Source organism: Heterodontus francisci, chromosome 43 (assembly GCF_036365525.1).
Source record: "Heterodontus francisci isolate sHetFra1 chromosome 43, sHetFra1.hap1, whole genome shotgun sequence".
In the NCBI taxonomy this organism is placed as follows: domain Eukaryota; kingdom Metazoa; phylum Chordata; class Chondrichthyes; order Heterodontiformes; family Heterodontidae; genus Heterodontus; species Heterodontus francisci.
In genome coordinates, this window is record NC_090413.1 from 11,443,738 (window position 1) to 11,468,032 (window position 24,295).

The window sequence follows — 24,295 nt, forward strand, 5'->3', positions numbered from 1 at the left end:
CCCTCCCCCATCACCCCAGAATGCTCAGATTGAAAAATGTAGGAACTGTGTGACCTGGAAGAGCAGGTAATACAAGAAGGGACCTATTGTTCAGAAGACATGGGTATAGCCAGCTCCCTCTGCAATAGGTCAGTCTCATAAAAGAAGAGATGAGAGATGCCTTAGGGCTCGAAGGTGATCCTTGATCTTCATCTGCATGCTCACCCACATGAACTTTCAGTTCGTGTGTGTTACGGTCACTGTACACAGTTTAATTTGTTGGTAGAATTGTGGAATGTGGGCCTTTTATTTAATCACTATTCCCAGTCTTTTTCTCTTAAAGCCCCAGACACCCAGAGCAAAGGTGGCATTGATTAGCATGTGTCCTTGCATTGACCTCTGCCAACACACACTATATAATCTGGCGATGACCGATGTCATTGAGCAGTGCCTGCTTTTGGAAAAGGTTTGGACTATTGCCAGATATTGTGTACTCGAGCGCCAGTGTCAGGATGATGAAGGACGTTTTTTTAATATGAATTTTGTGCTCAAGGTGAGGATGTTGGTGCTGGGGAATGGAAAGCTCTTTGATTGCTGTTCTCCAGTGCCAGCACGGGGTTAGGTACAGAGTAAAACTCCCTCTACACTGTCCCATCAAATATTCCCAGGACAGGTACAGCACGGGTTAGATATCGAGTAAAACTCCCTCTACATTGTCCCTTCAAACACTCCCAGGGCAGGTACAGTTTGGGCTAGATAGAGTAAAATTTCCTCTACAAACATGTCTTAGTAGGAAGGAGGTCAGGTGATCTAATCCTGCTGAAATATCCAGACTTTTGATTGTTACATTGCTGTGAGCAGGCAAGACTTTGTACAGTTAAAGTTATTGAGCAGAAATAGGATTTGATGCAATGAGGGCTTAATCTGGTGCACCCTTTGTTGATCAACCTTTCCGCTGCCCTGTGAAAATGGTCCCAAGATGGATTTCAAAAATGCAATCAGATAGTCCTGAAACATTCTGCATTGCCAGCACCCCATTTGGTGCTGAGATGCTAATTCTATTGATTTCACAAATTGAACTTTTTTCCCCCTGTTTTTTGACTCTTGCTGTGGGAATACCTTTAAAACAGATCCCCAAGTGATTCCCATCTAGTAGAGTATAACCATTGTCAAGTTTCAAACAAATACAAGTTGTTTTCAGTGGCCAATAGTGACCCCTAGACATCTTTGTGGAAATTGCACTCATACTGAAGTGAAACTGCAGCAACTTTTCGAACAGTTGTCTTTAACCTGTATTTTTAAAATGTAGCTTATAGTGATTTGTTTCTCTTAGTGTTCCTTCCCTTCCTTTTGTGTTCAGTTTTAACAACCTGGGCTCATGTTAGATTGTTTCTTCCTTCTCGATCCATCTGCAGCCATTGACTTGGTTGACCACACACTCCTGCTCCAACACCCCTTCACCACTGTCCAGCTGGGTGGGATTGCACTTGCCTGGTTCCTTTCTGAGCTATTCTAATTGTAGCCAGAGTATATCTGTTGGTAGAACTCTTGCCTCTGAGTCAGAAGGTTGTGGGTTCTAGGCTGACACTTGAGTGCACTACTGGGTAGTGCTGCATTGTCTGAGGTGCAGTCGTTCAGATGACATGTTGAACAGAGGCCCCGTCTGCTCTCTTAGTTGGATGTGAAAGATCCCATGGCATTATTTTGAAGAAGAGCAGGGCAGTTATCCATGGTGTCCTGGCCAATACTTATCCCTCAATCAGCATCACTAAACAAATAGATTATATGGTCATTATCACATTGCTATTTGTGGGAGTTTGCTGTGCACAAATTGGCTGCCACATTTCCCACATCATAACATTAATTATGCTTCAAACGTACTTCATTGGTTGCAAAGTACTTTGGGCATGCCCTGAGGTTATGAAAGGCAGTATAAGTTTTTTCCTACAATTTCTTCTCTTCCCGATCCCGCACCGTTACCTCTGGTGTCCCGCAAGAATCTATCCTTGGCGCCCCTCCTATTTCTCATCTACGTCCTGCCCCTCGGCAACATCATCGGAAAAAAGTGTCAGTTTTCACCTGTATGCTGATGACACCCAGCTCGACCTCGCCACCACCTCTCTTGATCCCTCCACTGTCTTGAAATTATCAAACTTGCACCACATGGTCTGCAGCAGTTCAAGAAGACAGCTCATCACCATCTTCAAGAGCAATTAGGAGTGGGTCACAAATGCTGGCCTTGCCAGCGACACTCACATCCCAAGAACAAATTGAAGAACAAGAATAACTGAAGTCAGCATTTATTACTGCCTTTGTGATTACTTAACACAGTTTGGTGCGAGGCCGTAATATATCATGAACATGCGGCAGCTGGTCCAGAGACTCTTCTGACTCGACTGTAGGATCTGACTGCAGAAATCTCATTACTGGCTGATCTTTGTGTCCAGATTTAAGAATTGTTCACCAGCAAGGCAGCAGTGTGAAATACAAACCTCCGCGCACTCAAAATTTTAAAAAGAACAAACCAGCAAATAAAAAATACCAGTGTGCATGGGGGTGAGTTGTCAGGCTCAGGAGCTGCAGCTTGGATACTCTTTCAATGCCCCTCCTGACTAGTGAATAAAGTCTTTATTTAAATAAACATAGTTCAAGTTGGTCTTTTGGGTGTGGGTTTTTTCAAAAAAAAAACCTTTGTGCAGACTGTGTTGTTAAATTCCGGACTGGAAATTCTGTAGCCAAAATATTCTTGAAGATTCTGCATTTAGAGCAATGATGAACCTTTCTATTCACGTTCCAGGCAAGGGAAGGAGTTGGTCCCAGTGTCTGATATCCCCCTGCAAACACACCGGGTGGTGGCTACATGTCATTCACTAGTACAGATGGACGATGGGACATTGGTCGGTGATCCCCTTGAAAAGGCGATGCTAACTGCAGTTGACTGGACCCTCACAAAAGGTGAAAGGAGTGTTTTTGTATTTCCATTAATATGGTACTGTGAAGGTGCGGACATTCTTCATTAACTCTACCAAGAAAAAACGAGCGTTCAAAAAAAAAAATACAGTTTCTAAAAGTAAATCTGAATGTATGATTTCGTTAATGGTGCTTTGGTATCTGGAATTTACTTATTTGCTGCAGTTTTTAATTGTAGATCTATCCTGCAATGTCTAATTGCTTGATGAACCAGCCCTTTTCATTTCTGGGGGAAGTCCCTCTTCTAATCAGGACAGGGTGCAGAGAAGCTACTGTTACTGTATGACTGTCTGTGCATGGGACTTGCTTTCTTGCACAATCACCCTCTAATGCTGTCCTCTTGCGCTCTCTCGCACTCTCAAATTTTTTTTATTTTTCTCCTGTCACACCCATTCCTTTCATCAGTTTTCCTTTGAACTTCTTCCTTTTTGTCTCTTTTTTACCCATTTGTGTTGAAATTGAGACTCATTGTACCATGTCCTACTTTAAACCATTCTTGAACATAATCCCCTCAGTATTTTACTTCCAGATTTTGTTTGTTGTCGCTCGCACATTCGCTCTCTCGCTCGCTTGCCTCAACTTTAGAGATGTCCTGCAGGTGGTCCCTTAACGTAAAGAAATCTGGCCTCGCCATTAACTTTTAATTGTGTGATTCTGTTACATTTGTTTTTGACCATACAATGTGGAAAATTGACAGGAAAAGAGCTATTGGTCCACCCAGCCTTTCCACACAGTTGTTATGCCCTGTGCATCACACTAGAATCATTGAATGGTTACAGCTCAGAAGGAGGCCATTCAGACAGTCATGTCCATGCCAGTTCTCCGCAAGAGCAATTCAGCCAGTGCCACTCCCCTGCCCTTTCCCTGCAGCCCTGCAAATTTTTTTTCTTCAGCTGCTTATCTAATTCCCTTTTAAAAGTCGCAATTGAATCTTCCTGCACCACACGCTCAGGCAGTGTATTCTAGATCTTGACCACTCACTGCATTTAAAAATGTTTTTCTTCATGTTCTTTTGCCATTTACCTTTTACCTGTGTCCTGTGATTCTCAAACCTTTTGTCAATGGGAAGAGTTTCTCTCTATCTAGACATCTCGTGGTTTTGAACACCTCTCCTGTCAACCTTCTCTAAGGAGGACAACCCCAACTTCTCCAATCTATCCAAGTAACTGAAGTCTCTCATGCCTGCTACCATTCTTGTAAATCTTTTCTGCGCCCTCTCTCTAATGCCTTCACATTCTACCTAAAGTGCGGTGTCCGAGTTGGAGACAGTACTCTAGTTGAGGCCAAACCAGAGTTTTTTTTAATATTCTTTCATGGGATGTGGGCATCACTGGCAGGCCAGCGTTTGTTGCCCATCCCTAACTGCCCTTGAACTGAGTGGCTTGCGAGGCCATTTCAGAGGGCAGTTAAGAGTCAACCACATTGCTGTGGGTCTGGAGTCACATGTAGATCAGACCAGGTAAGGACAGCAGATTTCCTTCCCTAAAGGACATTAGTGAACCAGATGGCTTTTTATGACAATCGATAGTTTCATTGTACTATTCTGAGACTAGCTTTCAGATTCCAGATTTTTTTATTGATTGAATTTAAATTCCACCAGTTGCCACAGTGGAATTTGAACCAGTGTCCCCAGGACATTAGCCTGGGCTTCTGGATTACTAGTCCAGTGACATTACCATTGCGCCACCATCTTCCCATTAGGATCAAAGGTTCATCATAACCACGTTGCTTTTGTACTGTATGCCTCTATTTATAAAGCCCAAGATGCTGTATGCCTTAAGTTTTCTCAACCTGCTTTGCCACCTTCAGTGATTTGTGCACATATACACCTAGGTCCATCTGCTCCTGCACCTCCTTCAGAATTGTACCCTTTATTTATATTGCCTAACCTATTATGAACACTCCCCACCCTACAGGGAACCATGTAAAATCTCCTGGGAGATTAAAACCAGATAAAACCCCAGGCCAGTTGGGGATAGGGGGACTTGAAAACTCATCCTTTCGGCCATCAAAATTAGTCCAAATCACACTGACCTTGATTTCTATTGCAGGATGCCTACTTGTAATACAAAGTGATCTCCACCCCATCAGAAACTGGTCTAGTTTTCCCTGAGGGAATACAGTGAATCAGCATTCAGCTCAAGAACCTGTTCCACATCTCTATTAAAAGAACCACGAACATTCAAACTAGTTCTGTCCTTGCATATATGTAAGGACAGCCTCTGGTCCTCCCTAACCTATTCAGTTGAAATAATTGGTATGTAAACACAAGATAGTCCCTTTATTATTTTATAAACCTTGATTAAGTCACCCTTGGGTCAACGCTTCTCTATAGAGATCCAGCTCATGGAGCTTATCTGGATAACTAAGGTGCTTTAGACTGGGAATTAATCTTGTGGCCCTCCTCTGCACCCTTTCCAGAGCCTCAATATCACCCACCATATGAGGAAACCAAAACTGGACACAGTATTCTAACTGAGGCCCAACCGAGGTCTTGTACAAGAACAAAATGGTATGCATTGTTTTATAGTGAATTGTCCAAGAACTATGTTCACTTTAGTTATAGCTTCACAGCATTGATCATAAACCTTTAGAGAGTGATGCACTAAACCACTGACTTGAATTCTTTTAGCATTTGATCAGCCCACATGCATAACACTGCACTTTTCTATGTTGAACATCATTTGCCAAATATGGACCCCATACCCCAGCACATATAGAGTTGCACTGTAGCAGTTGAGCGTCCTCTATAGTCCTGATTATAACTTGGCATCATCTGCAAACTCACAGATCATTCCTCTAACACCTACATCTAAATCATTAATGAAGATAGTAAATGGTGAAGGTCCTAACACCAGTCATTGCGGGATACCACTGGTAACTGGTCTCCAAGTAGGTCTAAATCCGTCAACAAACACTTCGTGCTCGTGGACCTTCAGCCAATTCTCAAACCGCCAGGGTGGAGCAAACTATTATGCGATACCTTATCGAAAGCGCTCTGAAAGTCCTAGTGAACGATGTATGCCAGGTTTCCCTCCGGTTCTAACTTGGTAACTTCAATAAATTTCCAGAAGGCATTTTGGGTGTCCCTATGAGGCCTTCTCTATCTGTTATTGGCTATTGTTGACCTCCGGTTAATGGGCCTATTGTTCCCCATTTCTAACTTTATCCTCCTTTTTTAAAAGTTTGGAATTATGCTAACCACCTTCCAGTGTGAGGGAACAGTCCCTGACTGCTGTGAGCTGTTGGAGATACAGGCCATGTACATGTCCAATTTCCTTAAAGGACCCTTGGATGAATATCATCGGGGCCATCAGCCTGATTATTTTAAGGCTCCTTACACTTTCTAAAGCAATTTCCTGTCTGCTTAATACTAAACAGTTTTATTGTTAACAACCCCACTTACTGCTTCAAAAGTGAGGCGATGCAAAAACATTTCCAAACCTGCATTATTATTGTCATTTGCCAATTTTAAAAGTTGCTGTTTTTCAGTTGGCTACTGTGCAGAAAAGTTATGAAATTCAACAGACCATTTTAATAAAAACTCTGCGTCACTGTTCATCTTTATTCCTCAGATGAGAAGGTTTTCCCCAAAAGTATCAAATCGCAAGGTCTGAAAATCCACCACCGCTTTCACTTTGCCAGCGCGTTGAAACGCATGTCAGTCCTTGGCTCTTATGAAACAATGGGCTCCACAGATCTCCAATACATCAGTGCTGTGAAGGGAGCACCTGAGACACTGCGTAGCATGGTAAGGAGCCTGGCCAGGCATGGAGCATAATCTGAATATGAAGGAATGCATCGGAACTTGGGGGAGGGGGGCAGCTTTCCACTGTTTTACTTTTGCATGGTGAATGTGAACAAAAGATGCCATTTATTTCACTATCACATAGCAGAAGTGTTATTTCATCCCTCACCCCTCCCCACTGCAACAGTAAATTGTAAACTGCAGTCACCACTTACTAAGTAACAGTGAGTGCAATTGAGATATTTGGCAAGAAATAGAGCGGGATGATGAAAAAATGTTAAACAGCGAGTTGTTGTGATCTGCGATGCGCTGCCTGGAAGGGTGGTGGTACCAGATTCAAAAGTAACTTGAAAAAGAGAATTGGATAAACTTGCAGGGATGTAGGGGAAGAGCAGGGAAGTGGAATTCCCTGGAGAGCTCTAAGAGCCAGCATAGACACATTGGGCTGAAAGATTCTGCACCCATGTAATGTCAAGGTTGCGCAACTCATCGCGGAGCAGCAACAGTGAGTTAGGCTCTCAATTCCCAAATGTGAGTTCCATGTCGCAGAGATGTTGGGGTGAGGCTGTAGAAAGAAGCATGTGCTCCCTACAGAAGAGTGACAACAGGGCCCGGATCGCAGAACCCTTTCTAATGGGGTCGGACTTGCTTTGGGAGTGGGTGACCCGTTCACACTGGATCACTGATGTATGGCACTGGACAATGAAGGAGCCGAAGGACGAGAGGAAAAGGTTTAAACTAGAGGATAAGAAAAGTTAAATCTGTAAATCCAAGCTCATATAAAATTTACCTTTAAAAAATCTGAAATATTTTTGAGTACATTTACATTGCAGCCTTGATTTTTGGTGCCAAAAAGGACACAGTCTTACTCTAATCTTTGACTATAAAATTTCTGGAGGCTATTAAAGTATTCAGTTGTGAGCCAGTATTTAAAAAGTGAGGGATGGAGAGCCCTGTGTGTTTGGCTAGATTTATCTGCATTATCTTGCAGAAAACCAGAGATTGAATGACTAAAACTTTTTGTATAATTTCCATTTTGCAGTAATGTTCCTCCTGTCCTGGAACTGGCTGTGTCGTGTAGCAGTTCCGCAAGGCCAGTGCACTTGGGTCACAGAGCAACTTGGGGTGGCTTATTTTGCTGGGTATTTTGTCCTTCCCTGTGAGGAAGGACGTGTCCTCCACTCATTGCCAATCTCCAAGGTCTTGGCCATGATTTATACATCACCATGTGAGGGAGTTGGCACAGAGCCGTCTACTCTGTGATGCTTCTGGAATCCAGTAGCTGAATCCATCATCAGTTTGGTTTTATGTAATGTACATGATTTAATTGATTCTATTGTATATGTGGTTGTTTTCCAGTTCTCTGAGCTTCCGAATAACTATGATGCTGTCCACACTGCAATGTCACGAGAGGGAGCGCGAGTTTTAGCCTTGGGATATAAGGAGATGGGATACCTGACTCATCAGCAGGTAAAAATATGCTTGGACTTCTTACCTTGGCTCATGCTGCAGCAGGGTAATCCTGTTCTGTGCAGGTAGCTGTGCTGAACTGTACAACAATGTTATCATGGAGTCATTACGGCATAGAAGGAAGCCATTTGGCCCATCAAGTCCATGCTGGCTCTCAGGAGCAACCCAGTCACTCCATTCCCCTCCTCTATTTCCGTAGCCTTGCAAGTTTATTTCCCTCGCGTGCCAATCCAATTCCCTTTTGAAATCATTCATTATCTCCACTTCCACCACCTCCTTGGGCAGAGTGTTCCAGGTCATTACCACTTGCTGAGTAAACATGCTCTTCCTCACATTCCCCCTGCATCTCTTGCCCAAAGCCTTCAATTTGTGTCCCCTGGTACTTGTACCATCAGCTAATGGGAATGGCTTTTCTTTTGTCTACCCTATCTAAACCTGTCATCATCTTGTACACTTCTATCAGATCTTCCCTCAATCTCCTTTGCTGCAAGGAGAACAACTCCAGCTTATCAAACCTAACCTTGTAGGTGAAATCCCTCAATCCTAGAACCATTCTGGTAAATTTCCTTTGCACCCTCACAAGGACCCTCACATCCTTCCAAAAGTGTGGTGACCAGAACTGGAGACATGGCTATAATTGGGGCCTAACCAGAACTTTCTAAAGGTTCAGCATAACTTCCCTGCTTTTGTACGCTATTGTGAAGCTCAAGGTCCCATATGCGCTCTCAATATTTCCTGCTACCTTCAAATATCAATGCATATGAACCCTCGGGTCCTTCTGTTCCTGCACACTCTTCAGAACTGTGCCATTAAGTCTATATTGCCTCCACCCTATCCCTTTTGCCAAATGGCGTCTCCTTACACTTATCTGTATTAAATTCCATCTGCCACTTGTCTGCCCATTCTGCTAGCCCATGTCAGGTTGGAGTCGATTGGTAGCATCCTCAATGATTGCCACGCCTCCAAGTTTGGTCTCATCAGCAAATTTTGAAATGTTATTCTGTATTCCAATATCTAAGTCAACAACCATTTACCACGATTCACTGATTTCTGTTCTTAAGCCAATTTTTTAATCCAAGTTGACACTGACCCTCCTATTGCCTTTTATGTGGTACTTTGTCAAATGCTTTCTTAAAATCTAAATAGACACATCCCTTGCATTCCCTTCAACCTTCTGTTATTTCATCAAAATTTCAGTTTGATTAGTCAAGCACGATCTTCCTTTTACAAATCCATGCTGTGTCTCATTAACTCATTATCCAAGTGCTGCACTGTTGAAGATGCTGTTTTTCAGATGACATGTTGATCCTGGTGGATTTAAACGTTCCATGGCACAATGGGAAGAGGAGCAGAATAGTTCCCTTGATATCCTGGCCAACACTTATCTCTCTTCCAACATCACCAAAACAATTTAATTGCTCATTCATCTCATTGGTGTTTGAGCGACCTTGCTGTGTCCAACTTGTTACATTTCCCCATTTTCGTAGTGATTGCACTTCAAAATTATTTCATTGACTATGAAGCACTTTGGGATGTCCTTAAGTTGTGAAAGACATTATATAAATGCAAGTTTGTTCTTATAAATTCTTGTGTAGATATTTATAATGAAAATTTCCTTATATAAACGAGTCGAGCTGTAATTCTATCCTCATGGTGGGAGGGTTAGACTGTTTCCATTATAAATGGGGACATAATGGAAATGCAAAAATAAGTTTGCAGGACGTACACACGAACACATTATAATGTCTGATTTTAAAATGGGGATTGAGTTACATCATGCCCTAGTTCAGTTATCTGCTTTGAACCTGCTTCATCTGAAAACTACACCTGATCGTTGTTCTCTGTGCAATGCCACAGGAGATCATTTGTTCACTAGATTAAAATGACACATCATTGCTATGAGAGATGTAGAACCTTCTGTATTCTCAACTAATGCCAGGATCCCTGGTCTTGGCGTGAGGTTGGGGGCCTTGCATTACGTCCTGTGTTGATATTGTGGGTTCTGTCTGCTGTGATCGTTCTAATGTGCAGTAATGCTTTTTTTTTTTAAACCTAGTTCACACAAGCCACTTTTACATTACACTAGTGCTATGCTCAAGAATTCAGATACTTTTGTATTTAGAGTGTAAATTTGCCTTCCAGCTTTTCTCAACTATTGTCATGTCCGTGCGCTTCGGCGCTTTTGCAGTAATAGCCTTGTTAATGTGGGAGTTAAGTGTTGGTGCTGCCCCAACAAGGTATTTTTTCCTTCCCAATAAGAGCTGTTAATTTTATCCTCGTGTTTCTTTCTTTTTGTGTCTCCCAGGTCCGAGCAATAACCCGTGAACATTTAGAGTTGAACCTGAAATTTGCTGGCTTCATGGTGGTCTCTTGCCCCCTCAAGGCTGATTCAAAAGCAGTCATCAAAGAGATCCAGAATGCATCACATCAAGTAGGTGTACCTTCCAATTCGTCTGCATGCAGTGAAAGTGCTTCCTGCAGTGACCTCTGGTCTGTTAGCTTGTTGGCCAGGTGGGCCTTCATTGTGAAGAGTCATTAAGGTCTATTGGCAAATGATCACCTCACTTTAGTTCTTGTGTTGATGCATCTAATGGTAAGTCGAGGCTTTAGGGGAGTTGGGCTTCAGGGGATCAAGTGCCAAACATAAGTATCCATGATATTAGAAACTAATACAGTGGCAGCTGTTGGTGGGTGATGATCAACAGTAACAGCACACTAATATAGTTGGCTAACAGACCTGTTGTGTTTCTGACTTCGTTGAAAACCTTCAGATATTTATAGAATCATAGAATGGTTATGAAACAGAAGGAGGCCATTTGGCCTGTCTTATCTGTGCTGACTCTCTGCAAGAGCAACTTAGCTAGTCCCACTCCCCAACCTTCTCCCCATAGGCATGCAAATTTATTTTCTATTCAGATAATTATCCAATTCCCTTTTGAAAGCCACGATTGCATCTGCCTCCACACACTCAGGCAATGCGTTCCAGATCCTGACCATTTGCTGTGCAAAAAGGTTTTTCCTCATCTCTCCTTTGGCTCTTTTGCCATTCACCTTAAATTGGTGTCCTTTGGTTCTTGGCCCTTCTGCCAATGGGTACAGTTTCTCCTTAGCTGTCTGTCCCCAGATGCCTCATGATTTTGAACACCTTATCAAATCTGCCCCTCAAACTTCTCATCTGTAAGGAGAACAGCCCCAGTTTCTCTAATCTATCCTCGTAACTTGAAATTCCTCATCGCTGGAACCATTCTCATAAATCTTTTCTGTACCCTCTCTAATGCCTTCACATTCTTGCTAAAGCCCAGAACTGGAGACAGTACTCCATTTGAGGCTGAACCAGTGTTTTTAAAAGGTTCATAACTTTCATGCTTTTGTACTCTGTGCCTCTCTTTATAAAGCCCAGGATTCCCGTATGCTTTATTAACCACTTTCGCAATCTGCCCTGCCGCATTCAACAATTCAACCACAGTGCACAGCGGCGCAGTGGTTAGCACTGCAGCCTCACAGCTCCAGGGACCCGGGTTCGATTCTGGGTGCTGCCTGTGCGGAGTTTACAAGTTCTCCCTGTGACCGTGTGGGTTTTCGCCGGGTGCTCCAGTTTCCTCCCACAGCCAAAGACTTGCAGGTTGATAGGTAAATTGGCCATTATAAATTGCCCCTAGTGTAGGTAGGGAATATGGGATTACTGTAGGGTTAGTATAAATGGGTGGTTGTTGGTCGGCACAGACTCAGTGGGCCGAAGGGCCTGTTTCAGTGCTGTATCTCTAAATAAAAATAAATAATCAATGAGCGGCAAGGACAGAGTGGATAGTCAGATGCTTTTTCCCAGGGTGGAAGAGTCAGTTACTAGGGGACATAGGTTTAAGGTGCGAGGGGCAAAGTTTAGAGGGGATGTGCGAGGCAAGTTTTTTTACACAGAGGGTGGTGAGTGCCTGGAACTTGCTGCCAGGGGAGGTGGTGGAAGCAGATACGATAGCGACGTTTAAGAGACATCTTGACAAATATATGAATAGGAAGGGAATAGAGGGATATGGGCCCCGGAAGTGCAGAAGGTGTTGGTTTAGGCAGGCATCAAGATCGGCGCAGGCGTGGAGGGCCGAATGGCCTGTTCCTGTGCTGTACTGTTCTTTGTTCTTCTTTATGCACCTGTACCCCCAGGTACCTCTGCACCTGCACTCCCTTTAGAATTGTACCCTTTTATTTTATATTGCGCCTCCTCATTCTTCCTACCAAAATGTATCACTTCACACTGCTCTGCAGTAAATTTCATCCACCCATTCCACCAACCTGTCCATTTTCTCTTGAAGTCTATCCCTTTCCTCCTGATAGTTCACAGTACTTCCAAGTTTTGTGTCATCTGCAAATTTTGAAATTTCTTGCATCTAATATGTTAGTGACATTGAGCAAATATTAATTCCCAGACAGATAAATTTGGCCATGGAGTACAGATACAGTAATTTACATCGCATAACTTTAATTAGATTGAGGAATCTTTTTCATGATTTTATTTTTTGTCTCTTGTTTCCTCTCGTTTCATTCCACTCATTCTTCCCTTAATGTTTCCTCTCAATCCTGGTTGGCTCTCTATCATTGTGACAGCCTATATTTCTTCCTCTTCTCTCTCTCTCACACTCCCCCGCCTTCACTCTTTCTCCACTCTGCCCACCTCGCCCATCTCCTCTCCCTCTTCCTCCCTCCTTTGTGTCTTTGTCTTGCACTCTGTCTGTTTCTGTCCGTGACACACACTACCTGCTGAGTCCCTGTTTCTTCATGTCTCTGCAGGTAGTTATGATCACCGGTGACAACCCCCTCACAGCCTGTCACGTGGCCCGAGAACTCCACTTCATCCAGAAAGAGCAGACTCTTGTCCTCCAAGCACCGCAGAATGAAGGTAAAGCCACTGCCTTACCCAATACCCATAGCCTGATGTACTTGATTGAGTTTTAAAAGGAGCAGAGAAAATGGGCCAGTTTTGCCAATTAATAGAAATTTGTGTATGCATGTTTTCTTAATATGCAACTAGTACAGTGGGGCTTGATGACCTATTCCTCTCCGACCCTTATTCTTACACAAGGTATTGAATAAAACAAGGTTTTTGCTACGCCTCTTAATTGGACACTGACCCAACCAGGATAAACAAAAACACTCAGCAGGCTAGGTAGCATCCATGGAGAGAGACTGGGTTAATCTTTCAGGATGATGACCTTTTTCATCTAAACTGGGATAACTGCTGATAGCCAGGGCCCTTCTCCCGGCCATGTTCCCCACCAGACTGATCCAGAGACTAAGAAAATAATGAACTGCCTTAACCCCTAAACCTGTATTGATCCTAGTGCAGGAACAGCCACATATCCGTGCACTCCTCTCCTATTATAAACTGGTCTGAGCAGCTACACATCTATTAAAGGACGCAGTTACTCTGACTGGTTCTATTGCTTCGTGTTTAGCCGAATAGAAACTACTTTCATAAAACGGATCAAGATGTACAAGTATCTTTTACTTGGAGCTCCATAGGTAGAGAACAGTCATATATGTAATCATTCCACATGCCAATGTGTATCTATTCAAGTTACCTAAGTGCAAGAAAGCGTTGATAGAAATACGTAATTGTGGCATTAAAAGTTTAATAGTTAGCAATCCCCAAGGAACATCATTTTGTCGAGGAATATGTGGAGGACTGTTCCGTGTTTATCAAATCTAACTGAATGTTCTGTGCTCATCCCTTCAGGTTTGAAGTGGCTGTGGGAGTCCATTGATGGCACAGTTACCATTCCTGTGATTCCATTCACCCTGGGTGACCTGACTAAAGGCTACGACCTGTGCATAACAGGGGAAGGGCTCAATTATTTAAATACACTGGACAGGCCGTTCCTGATGAAGCTTATGCCTCATATCCACGTGTTTGCCCGGGTCGCACCCAAGCAGAAGGTTAGACTTTACTACAATAACATTGCATTCAAAAAGTACCTTTAATGTAATAAAACATCCATGGTGTTTCACAGGAGTGTTGACTAAGACTAATTTTGGCACTGAACAATACAAGATGAAATTTGAACATAAAATGGTATATTTTAAGGAGCGTCTTTAAGGAAGAGAGGCAGAGAAGTTTGGGGCAGTGATTGGGGGTGGAATTCTAGAACTTAGGGGCCAGGCAGCGGAAGGCACGACTGCCAATGTGGAGAGATGGAAATTGAGGCACGCAAAATGCCAGAATTGGAGGAGCCTAGAGAGCTTGGAGAGTTATAGGGCTGGAGGAAGTGAGAAATAGGGAGAGGCGCGACCATGAAAGGTATTGAACACAAGGTTGAGAATTTTAAAATTGAGGCATTGGTGGACTGGGAGGTATACCAGTGAGCACAGTGGATGATGGGTGGACAGAATGGTGCAATTTAGGGTATGGGTACCAAACAGCCTTCATCTTGCTCTTTAATGCAACCATTCTTCCCGGGCTTAAACATAATTGCATAGAATTTTCAACAGTGAATTGCTGCCATTAAGCCCATGGTGTTTCACATCATCGTGAGTTACTCTAAACCTCCATCCCTGCACCCATGAATATTTTACTTTATTTAATTGCCTCTTAAATGCAGTGATTAACTTGGCTTCAGTTGTAACTGGTAGTGATAGATTCCCTATTCCAATAATCCATTATATGAAAACATTTCTCCTCGCCTCCCCTGTATGCTGCTGTACTTGTCTCAAGTACTCATCAGTTCAGATGTTTTCATTGTGTGCGACTCAATATTGCCATCCTCTGTTTGCAGGAGTTTGTAATCACCAGTTTCAAAAGCCTCGGTTACACCACATTGATGTGTGGCGATGGGACCAATGATGTTGGGGCCTTAAAACACGCTGATGTTGGTAAGCATAAAGAAGTGAATGTATGATGCAGAGCAATATACTGATTGTGGAAGTGCTGGCTGTCAGATTCAAACATCAGTGAGATGCCTAATTTTAGTGTTAAGCCAACAATTACCCCTGCACTGTGGAGTTGAATTCCAAAACTAAGATTACACTTGACAGAACCTTAAAAAAACAAACTAAGTTGTAAAGTAAGATTCTACGCCTGTCCTCACTACAAACCTAATGCAGCACTTTCCAGAAAGGTGCAGTGTTTTGACTTGATTTCCAGTTTAAACGGAATTTTAATCATAGTTTCAAAGAGTGGTTACGGACAGGAGGAGGCCATTGGGCCCATCATGTTCATGTCTGCACTTTGCAAGAGTAAACCAGCTGATTCCACTCCCCCACCCCTTCCCCATAGCCCTGAAAAGTTATCTCTTCAGGTGCTTATCCAGTCATCTTTTGACAGCCCCGATTTTGTATCTGCCTCTACCGCACACTCAGGTAGTGCATTCCATATCCAAACCACTGATAAAATCATAGAATGGTTACAGCACAGGAGGCGGCCATTTGGCCCATCATATCCATGCTGGCTGCCTGCAAGATCAATTTGCCTCAGATAATTATCCAATTCTGTTTTGAAGACCTTGATTGAATCTGCCTCCACCCCACACTCATGCAGTGTCTTCCAGATCCTAAACACCTGTGCTGTCATGAGTTTCTTTGTGTTATCTTAAGCAACACAATGAGGTACATGGATTCCAATTCCTTGAAGATCTCCAGCAGGTTTATTAACAGCTAAACTAGTACATACAATAGAGAGCAAACTATATACAGAACCTCTGTTCAGGGTGTTGCTGTGCAGAGTGACTGTGGCTTCTAGTCACATGAATACATTTTTGCCTGGGTCAGGACGGACTTTGCAACCTGAATAGATGGAGCCAAAGAAATTGATCTGACTTAGTTCACCTGGCACTTCTTGCTGTTTAAAAACAAACTCTTCACGACGAGCTACTGCCATCAAGGAATGAAGATTTTGATCATGTTCTTCTTTGGTTTTGCCCATTACTGGAATATCATCGGCAATGCATGTGCATCCAGGTACGTTTTCTATAATTCTGTCAATATGCTGCTGAAATGGATCTTGACTGACAGATAAGCTGAAGGGTAGTGTCTGGAAGCAGTATCGTCCAAATAGTGTTCTGGAGGAGGTAACTTCCTGAGATTCCTTAGCACGGGCGGCACAGTGGCGCAGTGATTAGCACCGCAGCCTCACAGCTCCAGCGACCCGGGTTCAATTCTGGGTACTGCCTGTGCGGAGTTTGCAAGTTCTCCCTGAGACTGCGTGGGTTTTCACCGGGTGCTCTGGTTTCCTCCCACCACCAAAAGACTTGCAGATTGATAGGTAAATTGGCCATTATAAATTGCCCCCAGTATAGGTAGGTGGTAGGGGAATTGAGGGAAGGTGGGGATGTGGTAGGAATATGGGATTAATGTAGGATTAGTATAAATGGGTGGTTGATGGTCGGCACAGACTCGGTGGGCCGAAGGGCCTGTTTCAGTGCTGTATCTCGAAATAAATAAAAATAAATAAGGTGTATCGACCAATATCCATGTTTAGCATTTTTTGTTGTTCGTTTCATGGGATGTGGGCATTGCAGGCCAAGCCAGCATTTTATGCCCATCCCTAATTGCCCTTGAGAAGGTGGTGGTAAACTGCCTTCTTGAACCGCTGCAGTCCATGTGGGGTAGGTACACCTACTGTGCTGTTAGGAAGGGAGTTCCAGGATTTTGACCCAGCGACAGTGAAGGAATGGCAATATATTCCAAGTCAGGATGGCGTGTGGCTTGGAGGGAAACTTGCAGGTGGTGGTGTTCCAACGCATCTGCTGCCCTTGTCCTTCTAGGTGTTAGAGGTCACAGGTTTGGAAGGTGCTGCCTGAGTAGCCTTTGTGCATTGCTGCAGTGCATCTTGTAGATGATGCACACTGCTGCCGCTGTGTGTCGGTGGTGGAGGGAGTGAATGTTTGTGGACAGGGTGTCAATCAAGTGGGCTGCTTTGTCCTGGATGGTTTAGTTTTAGTTTAGAGATACAGCACTGAAACAGGCCCTTCGGCCCACTGAGTCTGTGCCGACCATCAACCACCCATTTATACTAATCCTACACTAATTTCATATTCCCCACCTGTCCCTATATTTCCTTACCATCTACCTATACTAGGGGCAATTTATAATGGCCAATTTACCTATCAACCTGCAAGTCTTTGGCATGTGGGAGGAAACCGGAGCACCCGGAGGAAACCCACGCAGACACAGGGAGATCTTGCAAACTCTGCACAGGCAGTACCCAGAATTGAACCGTGGTCGCTGGAGCTGTGAGGCTGCGGTGCTAACCACTGCGCCACTGTGCCGTTGTTGAGTGTTGTTGGAGCTGCAGTCATCCAGGCAAGTGGAGTATTCAGTCACACTCCTGACTTGTGCCTTGTAGATGGTGGACAGGCTTTGTGGAATCAGGAGGTGAGTTACTCGCCGCAGGATTCCGAGCCTCTGACCTGCTCTTGCAGCCATGGTATTTATATGGCTACCCCAGTTCAGTTTCTGATCAATGTTAACCCCCAGGAAGTTGATAGTGGGGGATTCAGTGATTGTAATGCCATTGAATATCAAGGGGAGATGGTTAGATTCTCTCTTGTTGGAGATGGTCCTTGCTTGGCACTTGTGTGGCGCAAATGCCACCATTCAGCCTAAGCCTGATATTGTCCAGATCTTGCTGCATTTCTATACTGACTGCTTCAGTATCTGAGGAATCGCGAATGGTGCTGAACATTGTGCAATCATCAGTGAACATCCCCACTTCTGACCTTATAATTGAAGGAAGGTCATTGATGAAGCAGCTGAAGATGGTGGGGCCCAGGACACTACCCTGAGGAACTCCTGCAGTGATGGCCTGGAGCTCAGATGATTGACCTCCAACAACCACAACCATCTTCCTTTGCACTAGGTATGATTCCAACCAGCAGAGAGTTTTCCCTGATTCCCATTGACTCCAGTTTTGCTAGGGCTCCTTGATGCCATACTCTGTCAAATGCTGTCTTGATGTCAAGGGCAGTCACTCTCACCTCAACTCTGGAGTTCAGCTCTTTTGTCCATGTTTGAACCAAGACTGTAATGAGGTCAGGAGCTGAGTGGCCCTGACGGAACCCAAACTGAGCGTCACTGAGCAGGTTATTGCTGAGCAAGTGCTGTTTGATGGCACTGTCAATGACACCTTCCATCACTGTACTGATGATCGAGAATAGATTGATGGGGCGGTAATTGGCTGGGTTGGATTTGTCCTGCTTTTTGTACAGGACATAGCTGGGCAATTTTTGACATTGCCGTGTAGATGCCAGCTGTACTGGAACAGCTTGGCGAGGTGCACAGCAAGTTCTGGAGCACAAGTCTTCAGTACTATTGCCGGAACATTGTCAGGCAAATGCTTCAGCCTTATTTTTTGCACTGCTATTTATCACACTAACTAAACTTAACAGAAATAAATTATAGACTTATATAAACAAAAAGATCACTAGCTACTCACCAAACAGCACCTTCCCTTGTGCTGACAACACTTTTAGTTTCATTTTTATCTCGCAACCCAACGCTCATGCACATTCTGCTCTGTCCCCGAGCTCCTTCAGGTCCGAGCTCCTGTCTCTGGTCCCTCTGAACAGCCAATGCTGTCCTGTGATGTCACTCTTTGATTTATTTTTTTGTTGCTCTCGCAGCACACTCTCTCCGCCAGAGCTTATTGCCTGTTGGTCTCCACCACTGTTTCCCTCAGGTTCACTCTCTCTGACTCCTGACTCGCTGCCATTGCACTTACCTGTTGGTCTCCAGAATTGTTTCCCTCAGGCTCTCTCATCGCAAATTTTTTTTTTGCCAAGATAGTTAGATGGAAGGGACCATTCAGTCCATCTAGTTTCATTCTTCTATAGACAACCTCCCACCCCCATCATAGCTTCTAACTGCCCGATTCCAGAGTTTTAGCTTCCCCTTCCCTATCCCAGGTAGTGATCACTGTCTATGTCTGAAGGGCTTCCTAATATCTTGTCTTTTCTCAGTTTTTGCTTGTGTCCCTTTGTCTGCAGTCTGAAATAGTGCTGAGACGTTTAGTCTCCTGTGTAGCCCTGTGACTCCCTTTCATTTGCCATATTTCAAGGATGAAGAGTTCTAGTTCTCCAATCCTATCGTCACAACTCATTACTTGACATAATTGATCAGTCCTGTTGCTCTTCTCTGTGCCCTTTCCAAGGTTGGGCTGTCTTAATCTTAGCTTTGTGGGCTCATGCTGTGCAATAACTTGACATGCCACGTGTTGAGTCAATTATCACTTCCAGATATTTGTTTGACGACCATTCATTGAGTAAATGTGTCTCCCACTCTTTCTTTCAGTATGTAATACCTTATACATATTGCATTAGTACCGGAACTAAAAGGTATATTTAATCAGGAAAGTTTGAATAAGCTGGGGCTCTTTTTAAAATAAAAAGACAAGACTGAGGGGTAACCTAATAGAGGCCCTTATGAAGAGGTTTGATTGGGTAGATGTAGAGAAATTTTTTCCATTTGTGGGGGGGGGAGACAAAAACTCTTGGCTATAAATATAAGGTTCTTTTTTTTTTCTTTCTTTTGGGCCTCCTTATCTCGAGAGACAATGGATACGCGCCTGGAGGTGGTCAGTGGTTTGTGAAGCAGCGCCTGGAGTGGCTATAAAGGCCAATTCTGGAGTGACAGGCTCTTCCACAGGTGCTGCAGAGAAATTTGTTTGTTGGGGCTGTTGCACAGTTGGCTCTCCCCTTGCGCCTCTGTCTTTTTTCCTGCCAACTACTAAGTCTCTTCGACTCGCCACAAATTAGCCCTGTCTTTATGGCTGCCCGCCAGCTCTGGCGAATGCTGGCAACTGACTCCCACGACTTGTGATCAATGTCACACGATTTCATGTCGCGTTTGCAGACGTCTTTATAACGGAGACATGGACGGCCGGTGGGTCTGATACCAGTGGCGAGCTCGCTGTACAATGTGTCTTTGGGGATCCTGCCATCTTCCATGCGGCTCACATGGCCAAGCCATCTCAAGCGCCGCTGACTCAGTAGTGTGTATAAGCTGGGGGTGTTGGCCGCTTCAAGGACTTCTGTGTTGGAGATATAGTCCTGCCACCTGATGCCAAGTATTCTCCGAAGGCAGCGAAGATGGAATGAATTGAGACGTCGCTCTTGGCTGGCATACGTTGTCCAGGCCTCGCTGCCGTAGAGCAAGGTACTGAGGACACAGGCCTGATACACTCGGACTTTTGTGTTCCGTGTCAGTGCGCCATTTTCCCACACTCTCTTGGCCAGTCTGGACATAGCAGTGGAAGCCTTACCCATGCGCTTGATGATTTCTGCATCTAGAGACAGGTTACTGGTGATAGTTGAGCCTAGGTAGGTGAACTCTTGAACCACTTCCAGAGCGTGGTCGCCAATATTGATGGATGGAGCATTTCTGACATCCTGCCCCATGATGTTCGTTTTCTTGAGGCTGATGGTTAGGCCAAATTCATTGCAGGCAGACGCAAACCTGTCGATGAGACTCTGCAGGCATTCTTCAGTGTGAGATGTTAAAGCAGCATCGTCAGCAAAGAGGAGTTCTCTGATGAGGACTTTCCGTACTTTGGACTTCGCTCTTAGACGGGCAAGGTTGAACAACCTGCCCCCTGATCTTGTAGGGAGGAAAATTCCTTCTTCAGAGGATTTGAACGCATGTGAAAGCAGCAGGGAGAAGAAAATCCCAAAAAGTGTGGGTGCGAGAACACAGCCCTGTTTCACACCACTCAGGATAGGAATGGGCTCTGATGAGGAGCCACCATGTTGAATTGTGCCTTTCATATTGTCATGGAATGAGGTGATGATACTTAGTAGCTTTGGTGGACATCCGATCTTTTCTAGTAGTCTGAAGAGACCACGTCTGCTGACGAGGTCAAAGGCTTTGGTGAGATCAATGAAAGCAATGTAGAGGGGCATCTGTTGTTCACGGCATTTCTCCTGTATCTGACGAAGGGAGAACAGCATGTCAATAGTCGATCTCTCTGCACGAAAGCCACACTGTGCCTCAGGGTAGACGCGCTCGGCCAGCTTCTGGAGCCTGTTCAGAGCGACTCGAGCAAAGACTTTCCCCACTATGCTGAGCAGGGAGATTCCACGGTAGTTGTTGCAGTCACCGCGGTCACCTTTGTTTTTATAGAGGGTGATGATGTTGGCATCGCGCATGTCCTGGGGTACTGCTCCCTCGTCCCAGCACAGGCATAGCAGTTCATGTAGTGCTGAGAGTATAGCAGGCTTGGCACTCTTGATTATTTCAGGGGTAATGCTGTCCTTCCCAGGGGCTTTTCCGCTCGCTAGGGAATCAATGGCATCACTGAGTTCCGATTTGGTTGGCTGTATGTCCAGCTCATCCATGACTGGTAGAAGCTGGGCTGCATTGAGGGCAGTCTCAGTGACAGCATTCTCCCTGGAGTACAGTTCTAGGTAGTGCTCAACCCAGCGGTCCATCTGTTTGCGTTGGTCAGTGATTATGTCCCCCGATTTAGATTTGAGGGGGGTGATCTTCTTGATGGTTGGCCCAAGAGCTCTCTTCATGCCATCATACATTCCTCTGATGTTTCCGGTGTCTGAGGCCAGCTGAATATGACTGCATAGGTGTTGCCAGTAGTCGTTTGCGCAACGCCTAGCTGTTCTTTGTGCAGTACTTCTGGCTGCTTTAAGTGCTGCGGATGTTAAATCGCTGGGGGCTTTCTTGTAGTTCAAAAGTGCAATGCGCTTAGCGGCTATGACAGGTTCCAGCTCTTCATTATGAGATTGAAACCAGTCTGCAAATATAAGGTAGTGATCAATAAATCCAGTGAAATGATAGAAAAATTACAGCACAGAAGGAGGCCATTCAGCCCGTTGTGTTCGTGCCGGCTGAAAAAAAAAACTAGCTGCCCAATCTGATCCCACCTTCAAGCACCTGGTCCATAGTCCTGCAGGTTACAGCACTTTAGGTGCATGTCCAGGTACCTGTTAAAAGAATTGAGAGTTTCTGCCTCCACCACTGTTCCTGGCAGTGAATTCCAGACACCCACCACCCTCTGCTGAAAAAGTCTTTTTCCCCATGTCCCCTCTAATTCATCTACCAATCACCTTAACTCTTGTGCCCCCTGATAATTGACACCTCCGCCAAGGAAAACAGGTCCTTCCTGTCTACTCTATCTAGGCCCCTCATAATGTTGTACACTTCTATTAAGTCACCCCACAGCCTCCTCTGTTCTAAGGAAAACAACCTAACTTATCCAATCTTTCCTCATAGCTGCAACTTTCATGCCCTGGCAACATTCTTGTAAATTTCCTCTGTACTCACTCCAGAGCAATTAGGTCCTTTCTGTAATGTGGTGACCAGAACTGTACATAATACTCCATCTGTGGCCTAACCAGCGTTTTATACAGTTCCAGCATTACATCCCTGCTTTTGTATTCTATACCTCAGCCAATAAAGGAAAACATTCCATATGCCTCCTTCACTCTATCTACCTGTCCTGCCACCTTCAGGGACTTGTGGACATGCACTCCAAGGCCTCTCGCTTCTTCTACCCCTCTCAATATCCTCCCGTTTATTGTGTATTCCCTTGTTTTGTTTGCCCTCCCCAAATGCATTACCTCACACTTCTCTGGATTGAATTCCATTTGCCACTTTTCCTATTCTGGAATTCCACTTCACTATCAACTGCACAGCCAATTTTTGTGTCATCAGCAAATTTCCCAATCATGCCTCCATATTTAAGTCCAAATCATGAATATATACCACAAACAGCAAGGGACCCAGCACTGAGCCCTGTGGAACGCCACTGGAAACAGCATTCCGTTCACAAAAACATCCGTCGACTATGACTATTTCTTTCCTGACCTTGAGCCAATTTTGGATCCAACCTGCCACATTCCCCTGTATCCCATGGGCTTTCATTTTACTGACCAGTCTGCCATGTGGGACCTTGTCAGATGCCTGACTATAAAGTCCATGTAGACCACATCCATTGCACTACCTTCATCAGTCCTCCTTGTTACTTTCTCAAAAAACTCAATTCAGTTAGTAAGACATGACCTTCCCTTAACAAATCCATGCTGACTATCCCTGATTAATCTGTGCCTTTCTAAATGGCAGTTTATCCTGTCCCTCAAAATAGATTCAATTTACCCACCACCGAGGTCAAACTGACCAGCCTATAATTATTTGGCCTATCCCTTGCTCCCTTTTTAACCGATGGTACAACGTTCGCAGACCTCCAATTAGAGGCCTGCTTTAGGTTGGCAAAAAGACCCCAACCCGAACCCCACTGAACTACAGCGGACCTGAGCCCGACCCGGCCCGAGTCCCTCCGAATCTGACCCAAGCCCGACCTGAACCCGCCACTACTCCACCCGACCCGAGCCTGCCCGACCATCCCTTTACTTACCTTCCTGACACCGAACCTGCAGGAAGCTGCAGCGCATGCGCGATAATGTCATAGTGATGTCAGTCGCTCACTGCGCAGACTATTTCGTCCTGGACTCCCAGCTCAGGTAAGTTTTTTTTTTTTTTATTTCAATACTTACCAGCAGAGCACTTACGGTGTGTCCGGCCCGACTCGGCCCGATCTGACCCGACCCGACCCGAACCCGACACATGTCGTCGGGTTCTTTCGGGTTCGGGTCGGGTAGCAGGCCTCTACCTTCAATCGTCTGGTACCTCTTCTGTATCTAGTGAAGATTTAAAGATGATCCTCAGCGCATCTGCTATTTTCTCCCTGGCTTCCTTTTAATAACCTGGGCTGCAATCCATCTGGCCCTGGCAATTTAGCCACTTTCAAGGATGTCAGACCCTTTACTACTTCCCCTCATTATGCTTATAGTATCTAATATTTCACACTCTTTAACTACAATGTCTACATCTAGTCTCCTTTGTGACGACAGAGACAAAAAACTCATTAAGAACCCTACCCACATCTGCATCCACGCATCAGTTCCCTTGTACATCTCTGACAGGCCCTACCCTTTCCTTAGTTATCCTCTTGCTCTTAATGTACTGATAAAACATCTTCGAGTTTTCCTTGATTTCACCTGCCAATAATTTTTCATGCCCTCTCTTTGCTTTTCTAATTTCCTTTTTTACTTTACCCCTGCACTTTCTATACTTCTCTAGGCTTTCTAAATTAAGATTTTTGTGATCGTCATAAGCTTTCTTTTTCTGCTTTAACTTACC

General features: G+C 44.5%; 1 protein-coding gene across 1 annotated transcript in view; it reads left to right on the plus strand.

Annotated features, from left to right (window-relative positions):
- atp13a1 (ATPase 13A1) overlaps positions 1 to 24,295 on the plus strand; it is a 105,558-nt gene that overhangs the window by 60,559 nt on the left and 20,704 nt on the right. The window contains exons 13-19 of the mRNA XM_068020883.1: positions 2,777 to 2,934; positions 6,525 to 6,700; positions 8,057 to 8,167; positions 10,473 to 10,598; positions 12,947 to 13,055; positions 13,893 to 14,092; positions 14,929 to 15,025. Of these exons, the coding sequence (XP_067876984.1) occupies positions 2,777 to 2,934; positions 6,525 to 6,700; positions 8,057 to 8,167; positions 10,473 to 10,598; positions 12,947 to 13,055; positions 13,893 to 14,092; positions 14,929 to 15,025 (977 nt within the window). The remainder of the gene's footprint in view (positions 1 to 2,776; positions 2,935 to 6,524; positions 6,701 to 8,056; positions 8,168 to 10,472; positions 10,599 to 12,946; positions 13,056 to 13,892; positions 14,093 to 14,928; positions 15,026 to 24,295) is intronic.